Source organism: Nicotiana sylvestris, chromosome 11, assembly GCF_000393655.2.
Source record: "Nicotiana sylvestris chromosome 11, ASM39365v2, whole genome shotgun sequence".
Classification (NCBI taxonomy): Eukaryota; Viridiplantae; Streptophyta; class Magnoliopsida; order Solanales; family Solanaceae; genus Nicotiana; species Nicotiana sylvestris.
Genome location: NC_091067.1, coordinates 16,246,317 through 16,257,239, shown reverse-complemented (window position 1 = coordinate 16,257,239; position 10,923 = coordinate 16,246,317). Strand labels below are relative to the sequence as shown.

The 10,923-nt window shown below is 32.8% G+C and overlaps 1 protein-coding gene across 1 annotated transcript; it reads left to right on the top strand.

Moving 5' to 3' along the window:
• The first annotated feature begins 3,184 nt into the window (after positions 1–3,184).
• On the top strand, positions 3,185–8,790 carry LOC104226310 (replication protein A 70 kDa DNA-binding subunit B-like). The gene is made up of 12 exons (XM_070160942.1): positions 3,185–3,366; positions 6,123–6,219; positions 6,565–6,835; positions 6,912–7,008; positions 7,091–7,215; positions 7,305–7,389; positions 7,472–7,607; positions 7,693–7,850; positions 7,930–8,050; positions 8,115–8,309; positions 8,410–8,460; positions 8,542–8,790. The coding sequence occupies exons 1-12, from the start codon at positions 3,185–3,187 to the stop codon at positions 8,788–8,790; spliced, it is 1,767 nt and encodes a 588-aa protein (XP_070017043.1).
• The last annotated feature ends 2,133 nt before the right edge of the window (positions 8,791–10,923 follow it).

The window sequence follows — 10,923 nt, the reverse complement described above, 5'->3', positions numbered from 1 at the left end:
TTTCAATGTAGAAGAGCAAGTGCACATATAGCCGGGATACTATATAAACATTAGCCGGTACTTATATTATCTTAAAATTTTAAACTAAAAATTTTAAATTCAAGATAATTCAATATATTTTTATCCTGAAAAATGGGATTGTAAAACTAAAATTCAGGATAAAAATTTTTAGTGGCTACTTGGTATCATTTCTACCTAAAAAGTTTACAGGTTTTGGAGTTTGGATTGTGTCTTTGTTGGATGGATCTTTACACAAATAACCTGGCGGATTCACAATTTATATTTTTCTATCCGATTTATATTGATTGTACACTAATTATATACGATTATATATAAATTATATATATATTTATTATATTTAATTTAAGTGATTAAATGGGCAGCTTAATTGTTCACTTAAAAGCCCTACTTTTGAGGGTCATTTGTAGTGCATGTGTTTGGACCTGGGGAATGAAAATAGAGGAAACATAAATAAACTAAAATAAAGATCATTTTCTTGCTCAATTAATTGATGAGAAAAATAAGGGAGACTTACATAAACATCTCCTAAGATTTTGACTTGTAAAGCACATTACCCACCCCATCCCCACCCCCCCTTTTTTTGTGTGTGTAGTTTCATATATTACATATGAGTCATACCCTTATTATCTATGCAACAAGAGTACTATTATTTTATACAAATAGACAAGTTTGTCCCTTATACTTAAAATATATTCTTTTATGTAAGAATATTATATTATTGTATTTTATCTACGATAATTTAGTCCTTGTTTCCTCCTGTTGTCTTATTCAAATACTTTTTGCTTACTTAAAAAGATAAATAAAATGAAGATAAAAATGATCATATTTATAATGTAAGAGAATCAAATATACTATGTTACATTAATGAGACATTAATTTCTCGACATTTGAAATGATAAATCTATAAAAAATAAAGTTTCAACAATAAATCATGTGACTGGAAGGCACAATGTTTAATTGATATTAATCAAAATATTAAGATACTTAGGAGTTCTATGCAGTATGCAAGTTTAAAAGTAAGGTATCCTTAATCCTTGTTTTCCATTGACACGTAATGAGAATATTAAAGAAGTTAAAAACAATTTAGAAGTCCAACCTTATCCTGTAATAAAATTCATAACAAGGAAGATTGTAGCACTAGATCAAAAGTTTTTTTTCTAACATTTCTCAAAGAAAAAAAAAAAATATTGTCAGAGAACAACAAAATATTTGGGGGCAAGATTCGCATCTGCCTTGTCCTTTGGAACGCAAAAATTGGCGGCTAGTGAGAGCGTTAAAGGTGCTACATTGAGGTTTTGCACTTCGCTTGTGGATACATACACTATCTTATGTTGGGAGCTATCTAGTTTTACACTTGTAATAGTTAGCATTTACAACTTTCTTATAACTTAGCGATTTTTATCTTGAGTTTTGGACAAATTGTAAACATTAGATTCCTATTTTTGGATTATTATTTATATATTAGCCACTAGCCTTCCAGCTAAGTGGTATATTTGCTATAGAAAATTTTCTTGGGGGCACCAATTTATGTAGGAAGGAAGTGTGTTACTTTAATGATATGATTACCATAGTGACCAATAGAGTGCAGGAATAGAACAATAAACTTATATCTGCGGGAGGAAGAACTATTTTGGTCAAATCAGTATTGTATTTTCTATCTATGCACATCATGGCTGCAGTAGACCCTCCTAAGACCACACTCAATCATATCGAAAAGGTGATCTGTAACTTTTTCTGGGGAGAGTTTGAAAGCAGACCAAAACACCATTGATTTTTACGGAAGTCATTGTGCTACTCACAAAAAGAAAGTGGTGCTAGCTTTAGATCTATACATGATATTTGTCTCACTTTTGCTGCTAAAAATTAGTGGGGATTGAGAACACAACAATCCTTGAGGAGAGAGTGTATTGAGGCAAAGTACTGCAAAAGGATACATCATGTGGCTAAGAAATGGAGGCACGTGTAGTCTCAAATATGGAGGAGACTTATGGAGATTAAACATATGGTGGAACCCCTGATCCTTTGGAAGCCTAATACAACAGAATGCTCTTTTTGGTGAGATGATTGGTCTGGACTGGGGCCACTAGCTAAATTTGTGACTCAAAGGACCCAAATCAGGCAAAATGCAGTTGAAACAGGTCTATGATGGTGAGACATGAAACTTTGAGGAGGTTCGACAAGTTCTACCAAATCACATTTTGGAGCAAATCAAGAAAGTCCCAATTGGTGGAGATAACAAACTGGATAGACCTATTTGGAAACCATCCAAGGATGGTAAATTCTCTTGTAAAACTGCTTTTCATGCGTTGAGACAAACTCTTCCATATCCTTACAAAGAATACAGCATAAAAAATTCTCCTTTAAGGTATCCTTCTTCTTGATGAGGCTTTTGAGAGGGAGATTACCAACTGATGAAGTGATAAAAAGGTTCGGTATTAAGGCCCTTCTAAATGCTATTGATGTAGAGATACTCAAGAAGACTATATTGCTCACATCTTTTTCTCAAGCCGGAAAGCTCAATATATATTGAAACATTTCAGTCATAGCATAGGTATTACTATATCAAGCAACTTAAAAGAGACATTGATGAAATGGTGGTTCATTAAGCCTTTGAATGAGCTGCACAATTTTGTTCTCCAATGTGTTCCTTTAATTATTTGTTGGGAATTGTGGAAATAGAGGTGTGCAACTAAATATGAAGGTTCATATGCTTCTGTACAAAGCTTGCTAGATCGAGTGCAATCACTGATAATTATGATTCTTAAAGTTCACTACAAGGAAGTCAAATGGCAAGACGACTGAGCTAGAATTTGCAGGTTCCTGAAAGGTTTTAAACCTCCAATGAAAGCTCTCAAGGTGATGTGGTCACTTCCTCCTTCAGGTAGACTGAAACTTAACACGAATGAGACTAGTAATGTTATGAAAAGAGTGGCCTATTTGGGGTATTGTTAGGATAGCAGTGGAAAGCTTGTCATGGCATATGCCAAGGCTCTTCACTTCTGCACTAACAATATGGCTGAGACACAAACTGTACTTTTTGGATTTGAGTGGATTGCCTTCAATAGAATTCACAATGTAATTCTAGAAATTAATTCTTTTTTGATTGTTAATATGCTTGGATCTTCTTCAACTTTTTTGGGAGATCCATGATGATATTTCAAAGATGAAAAAGATTATTCAGAGTCATCGAATTGAAGTCCAGCACTGGTATAGAGAAGGAAATTCAGTGGCAGACACACTATCAAAAAATGGTGCTACATTGGATATTCTACTTATTGCTACCATCTTTCTCAATGTCCAAGATCTGCCTAGGGAGATTGTAGGGGTATATCAAATGGATAGGAGGCAAATGCCATCATTTAAATTCAGGAGATCAAAAATGAAGAACATGCGGCTAGATGGAGTATGATGATAGTTAGATTGTATATATGTTGTGTTTGTACATTTTATTGTAAGCTCAAAAGTCATAGCGTCACATGTACATGGAAGACTCACTTCCTGCAATCATAATAGTACTAACATAGCTTGCCATTTTTTTTGTGTTAACTGATATTAGATTGGGCAAGTCCAGTCCTATCTACTTCACAGAGGAACATAAGTATTTGGTTCCTTTTGTTGTATGTTTCTCATTTTGGTTATTAATCTATAGGTAGGGGTCTACTTAATCCCACGTCAAAATGGCGGTCTACACAAACAAAACAAAACAAAACAAAAAAGAGGGAAAGTGTTGGAATTTGGCCATGTAACAATTTAAAATAGCTTCATTTTGCTATCTAGTAGATTTTTGATCTTTATGCTATTAACAAATTATCTCGTATTTATCCTTATTCTTAACATAGCTGAATAAGTTAATTTTATTGTCCAATTTTTTAAAAAATATTTATTATTTTTATCTCCCAACTTTTGACTAAAATTAAAATTATTTCAACTGTTAATGGTCAATAACAAAAATATTATACAAATATCACTTTTAGCCTATAGCTGAAACTACTTATATTAGGTCGTTACAAAAGTATATAAAATTCGTATATTTTTTATATATAACATACAAAAATGTGTGTGTGTATATATATATATATACATATTTTTTTTGATTATTATTGTAAAAGTGGTTATACAATAGGGCTGCTTATCGGCGGATTGGGTGGTTGTTTACTCTTAACGGTTTGACTTAATAGTTATCGGCTTTTAAATGTATTAATCCGCTAGCCACTCGATAAGATATCGGGCTGTTTGTTATCGGGCGGTTTATCGGCCTAATTCAACCTATATTGTACGCTACAGAAAAATGACAATAGAATGGGAGATAGTAGCAAGATAACCTTTTTGAGGTATTTGCAGCAATTTAAGGGGATAAATTCGAAGGTAGATGGTATCATTGGCAAGATTTAAGACTTCATGTTAGTTAGACAGTACAATTTATCCATACAGATATTCTTCTCTGTTTGTTGTGGAAGCTTATTGTTTCCCCATAATCACGAGCATATACTAAAACAATATAATTTAATGTTAAAGTAGAGACCACAAGTTCAGATAAAATTTCCTATTTGTGAATTCATAATTCCAAATTAATAAGCAATTGAAGAATATAATATTACGCAGTGCACAAAAGAAAATATAGGAATGTAAAAAAAACACCTTCATGCACTTCATACTTTTCACATTTCCCCTGACCTTTATCTAAACTGCCTGGAACAGAATTACAAAAGGGTCAAGGTTTTTTTTATTTTTTATATTTAATATATATATATATATATATATATATATATATATATATATATATTTAACGGGTTAACGGATTATCTGTTAAGAAACTTGAATAATCCGCCCCCAAACCGATAAGCCGTTAATAAAAAAATTTCAATCTGTTTCCCGTCCGTTAAGCCGTTAACCGGTTACCAATAAGCCATTAAGTTTCGGTTCGGTTTGGTTCGGTTTTCGGTTTCGGATCGGTTTTGAACACTCCTATTATACAATGTTTATTCAATTTTATATAATACGTGAGCAAACTTGACCCTTTTTCCTATTTAAATTCACACCAAAATAGTTTATTGATTAGCTTTATTTTTTTACCCCCAAAAGAATATTAAAATGTTTTTTACCAAGAGGGATTTATTAGCTTGTATTAGATCTAAGGAAATCTATCTATATAGAATAACACAAGTAAAACAATATTAGGCTGCCAAGTGGAACACCCATCATGGTAACACATGTAACAAATTAAGACAACTCTCCAAAAAAGTTGGAGTTTTTTTCTTCTACCTACAAATCAGCTAAATCAGCAAAAAAATCGAAATAACCAGCCAATACTCACATCTTTGCCAATCCTCCCACGATTTTAGCTTTTTGGTATTTTCTCCCCTTAATTAACGTGGTTGTTATTAAAAACAAAACAACATGCATCTCTACAAATCAGCAAAATCAGAACAGTTAATACTCCCACATTCATCCCACGATTTTTGGTTTCCAGAATTTGTTCCCTTTAATTAAACTTGATGTTATTAAAATCAAGGAAAAGATTCCTCCACTTTGTAAGTTCCCATATTTTACTCTGTAACTACCATCCACAATTTGCAATTATTTTTTTAAAATTTTTAATACCTACGTTTTAAAAAAAAAAGGAGGAATAATATCAGTTATTCCAACAAAACAGTCGGCATCTCAAACGCAAAAGAATCTCTATTATCCCACGACTGCTCGTGGTCTCAAACGTGCTCTTCCAACTGAAAAATCTCAAATTTATATACACATCTATAACTCCATGATTTATGTGCTTTATATTTTCAAAACCTTTTCAACTTCATATTTCATCTACTACAGTCTGATTACAATTACTTTGCAAGTATGCCACACAAATTCATGATATCAAACAAATATCATCCAACTCGATTCAATAGAATCTCAAAGTTAGAGTGGTTCGAATGTGGATAATGCCGGATCGCTTTAACCCGCAAATACCGTTTTCAATTGAATTGGTTTTACAGGATTCTAAGGTAACATATTCAACTTTCTCATAGTTTTAAACTTACTAATGTAGTCGCATTCCATATGAAAATTCTTTCTGATGCATTACTTAAATAATTCGACTTCCATATCAACAGATCTTTAACTGATCTGGAATCCATTGTGTCATTTCGTTTTTCACTTCGAATGTTGAGTATACCTTTACACAGTGATTGTCCTTATATTAACAATCAGGTAAGTTGCATCTTTGTACATAATAATAGATTTATTGTTCAAAATAACAGAGGAATTGTTCTGCTATTAAAGAAGTATTGTTCAAAATATATAAGTTCGGCAAATATTAGCTACTGCTTGCCTTGGTTACACGATCATCGGATGAACATATACAAACTACGTTTATATATGCAATTTTCAGCTTTGTTTCTGCTAATGTTGCCTTCATAATTGATATACAACAACTGTAGCATTCTGGTTTTTGACATTACATCTTTTAACAACTTTACACAGTGATGAAAGTATATACGCGCTTACATTTGTTGGCTTCATAATTGTACACATATAATGAATCTGAATTTGCAGGGTGACCGTATACATGGTACAATTGGAAAGTATGTTCTTAAGTTTTTTAGGAACAAGATACATGAACTTCGCTTATATCGTATGAACTACTTTGTAGTCGGACCAAATAATTTGAAGTTGAGGACTACGACACACAAGCTGAAGCTGACATTTACTCAAAAGACATTTGTCGAGGAAACAAATGATCCTTCATTTCATATGAACATCTTTAACTTGCGCCCTTTTCACCAACTAAAAAATGAACATGATGTCGATGAGACAGAATTACTCGGTAATATTTTTTTAAATTTTAAATGAAGTTAAAAATGTTATTTTTTAAAGTATGTCACTAACTTTTATATCTATAGATGTTGTTGGTCAGGTTGTGACCTATGAAGATGTTAAGACCTACAATCAGGGAGACGACCAAAGTTTTCTTATTAATGTTGTACTCGAAGATGATCAGTAAGTACTTTTAAAATAGAAAAATACTTTATTGATAGATTACATATATATGTGTTTATTAACCTTACCTTGAAACGTATAGGAGGAACAGGATTATGGCAACATTATGGAGCGAACTTGTGGATCAAATTCAACATCACTTGAATGAATCTGCCGATGAGCCTGTGATTGTTGTTTTTCAGCATATGAAACCTCAAAAATATCGAGGTTTACCATAAATTACATGTATTTTTTTATTTTACTGTATAAATAATTTTAAATTTCAAATTTTTATTCATATTTCATTTGACACACAGGTAATTACTCAGTGCGTAGCTGTTGGTATCAGACAAAGATATGGATAAATTCTACGTTGCCGCAGTCTATTGAATTTAAATCCAGGTTTGTGAAGTTTATAATCCTTTTCTATATGTACAGAAATATAACAATAGTATTTATAAATTACAATTTTTGACTTATGCAGATTACTTGCAGCACGTCAATCAAACATTGAGCGAATCACTCGAACAAGTTCTCAACAAAGTTACTCTGTTACAGATGAGTTAGACAAAGGAATTGTACTGTTTAAAACTATTAGGGATTTAGTTCAGTGCACGCAAGTGAGTTTAATTTACTTTCTCAATTATATTTACCTTATGTTATCTGTTTTGCATTTACAATAATTGTTTATTTTTTACTCAATAGGAATCCAGCTATTGGATTGCGGCAAAATTGGTTAATTTGGAACTTGACCGGGGATGGTCATACTTGGCATGCAACAAGTGTAGTCGAAAGGTGGAAAAAGTTGAAAATAAATACTTTTGTGCCAAATGCAATGAAGAAGAGTCTTTTGTTACTCACAGGTTAGTACTATTTAGTGAAAATTTTAAAATCTTATATCTATAAAAAATATGCATAAGGTTAATAAAAATTGAGTTGCAGGTATAGGCTTCAAGTTCGTGTTATGGATGGAACCGCTTTTATCTCATTGTTGCTTTGGAATCGCGAAGCTATGCAACTTATAGGGAAGTCCGCAAAAGAACTTAAGGAAAGATTAGTTGAGGTATACTACTAAATTTAATTTGATTAACCATAAAAATATTTCTAACTTATGAAATTTGGTGCAGACTTCACTTGCGGATGCTGAATGTTCTTATCCAAGTGAAATGGACGATATTCTTTATAAAAAATTCATGTTCAAGGTTATTGTTAAGCAAGAGAATATTGAGTCGCAGGTCGAAGTCTACAAAGTTCTTAAGTTTACTGATGATGATGACCTTCTAAAGGAATACGACCATACTTTATTCGAAGACAATATGAATGTAAAATTTTTGACAAAATATAAACCTCATCATATATAATTTATGTATAAATACTTTTCCACTTATAGGATGATCGTTCTTTTTTATTTTTCTTTAACAGGATCCACATTTTTTGGATGAACAAAGCTCAAGTGGAGATAAGCTTTTCGGGGTAAATTTCATGAAATTAAAACTTTTACCCCATTTTTTATTGGTTCTGCAACTGCTATTAAATTGTTTTGGTTTTTCAAAGGATCTTATGGCCGAAAGTCAGCTGAAGTCTGTTTTGCAAACTCCCATTGAGAAAAGTGTATCAGAAAGTGGATCGTCGGTGTTAGATGATGGAGATGCTTGCAATGCAAAAATATCCCCTTTGAAGACATATGACAAGAAGACTAGATCCGCTAATAAGGCATCAGCAGTAGCAACAGATGATGACTTCAATTCTCAACTGTCTAGCAACAAGGTTCGCAGAGTCGTAAAGAAAGAAAAGAATCCCTGATTGGTCTTACTGCAATGCGTCTTGCTCTGCACTTATATATTTTGTACTTTTGTCGCTTCAATGTTCTGCATTTTATATGTTATATGGTGAAATGACTCTACCTATGCAACTTCATATTTTCTTTATCAATCATGATGTGATTCTGTTAAAAAACTAAGTGTTGCAGTTGCTAAGATGCAAATTTATAGGTTGGGCTTTTGGAATTTAACAGATGACTTTTTGCTGCCTTGTGAATTTCTTTTATGCAATTTTAAGTGATTTTTTATATGCATACTCTTTATTTGTTGTCGTGGTGGGTCGATGCACTTTAACGGTGGTTTTAATGGACGCTTAGAGGTGATTCATGGCTGGTGTGGAGCAACTATGCTGGCTTTAGAGCTGCATTTTAAGGGGTAGAGGTGGAGCAGTTATTTGTCCATAAAATAAAACGTCTTCATTCCTCAATCATATGTGGCTTACTAAGACATTCAGAAGCCAAAATCATATTTGATGATCAGCATTTGCTCCAACTTGGTGAACGAGCAATCAGTCTTCTATCAAAATGCAGCATTTAGCTTTCAGCTATTTGTTTTCGTCAACATCCTATTTTTGACTCTACATATTATTAGTTCTGCCATGTAAAGTATATTAGAAAGTTTATAAGTTGTGTATGGTTAAGCTTTTGGAATTTTCTTTTCGTTAAAATTATCTGTTCATTTGTACAATTATTACATTATATATGAATTGTTCTACTTATTGAGTATGCAGTTGAATGCAGATTTTTCGTTAAGTTTTTGCTCTTTGTATATATAGTTAGAGTCTTTACTTTCAGATTTTGTTCTTTATGATTCAGAGTTATGATGAGCCATGGAATTCCAATTAAGTGAAATTTATGATTAACTGTTGTGTTGTGAGCCAGAACTCCAATTAACTGAATTGTCAACTCATCTTTGTAGATATAGTTAGAGTCATCTAATGTTATGTTATTGTCCAACCCATCTCCAACTAATGATACTGTGCAGCAAAATATCCTCCTATCAGGATATAAGGAATGTAGATCTTCATAGCAAAGAATCATATAATTAAGCTGCCTAAGTTCTTCACACTATACTACTAAAACTTTTAGCTTCTGCAGATGAATGATAATGTATTTGGCCGCATCCGCTGCTTTTACTGCACAAACACATATATAGTTCAACAAATATGACATAATTGAAGTTAAAAGCAATGCTAAAAGAATTTCTCAAATAATCTTCTTATAGCAGGTATGCAGAAATATTCTTACCCTTCTAATAGGAGGTATGCATCCACAACATGCTTACATATGACATAATTGAAGTTAAAAGCAATGCTACATAATGAAGATGCTCAAACAAAAAACAGTAATCTTTAACAACACAATATATGTCATGGAGGCCAAGTGAACACACTTAAATCCGCACTTGGACATGCAAATAAATGATGGTTAACACCACTAGATGAATATTAGTTGGCATAACTTCCGATAGCCTACCAAGTGCTCACTGCTTGCATTCTTGAAATGATTTCTCCTGTCTGAAGGTAAAGACAATCTCCTAATGATATTGACATTTATCTGCCTCTATGGGAGGTGAGTTGGAATGAAAGAAGCAAGGATGGACACATCATACTCTGAGGTATTGTGTCATATCAATTATCAACTACAAGCTACAGCAGTATGGACACTAGCAGACAAGTCATTGCCATGTAGCAGCGTGATGGTTTTGTGAACTTACTGATATAATATAAATGGCACCACAGGTAAGAAGCAAGTAGCTAGCTATGTTCCGGACAAGAATGAGATCATTCCTATGCCCATAATACATGTAGAAAGACAATAGCCCAAGCATATGCTGCAGCTTTCACACGAATGAAAACTAGGTTTATTAACAAAACAATCTTGATAAAAGAACTAATAAAATACATGAGTTGTTTGCTGACAGAAGTAATAACCTAACAGGCAGGCCAATCCTTTCACTCTACACCCACACCAAACTGTAATTAGTAGAAAGTCCACCCACGATTGAAATTTCTTCTCTACAATTCATAAACAGTGGTTTCTCAACAAATGTTAAGTGTGCAGGTAATACTTTCAAAAGAGAGAAGTCTGGATTGAGCTGATGGAACAATTTTGAC

Excerpts from the sequence above, each read along its gene's own strand:
- LOC104226310 (XM_070160942.1), top strand. The coding sequence starts at position 3,185 with ATGAAAAAGATTATTCAGAGTCATCGAATTGAAGTCCAGCACTGGTAT. Across the intron at positions 7,390-7,471 it reads TCTATTGAATTTAAATCCAG|ATTACTTGCAGCACGTCAAT; the intron begins GTTTGTGAAGTT and ends TGACTTATGCAG. Across the intron at positions 8,461-8,541 it reads GTGGAGATAAGCTTTTCGGG|GATCTTATGGCCGAAAGTCA; the intron begins GTAAATTTCATG and ends GGTTTTTCAAAG.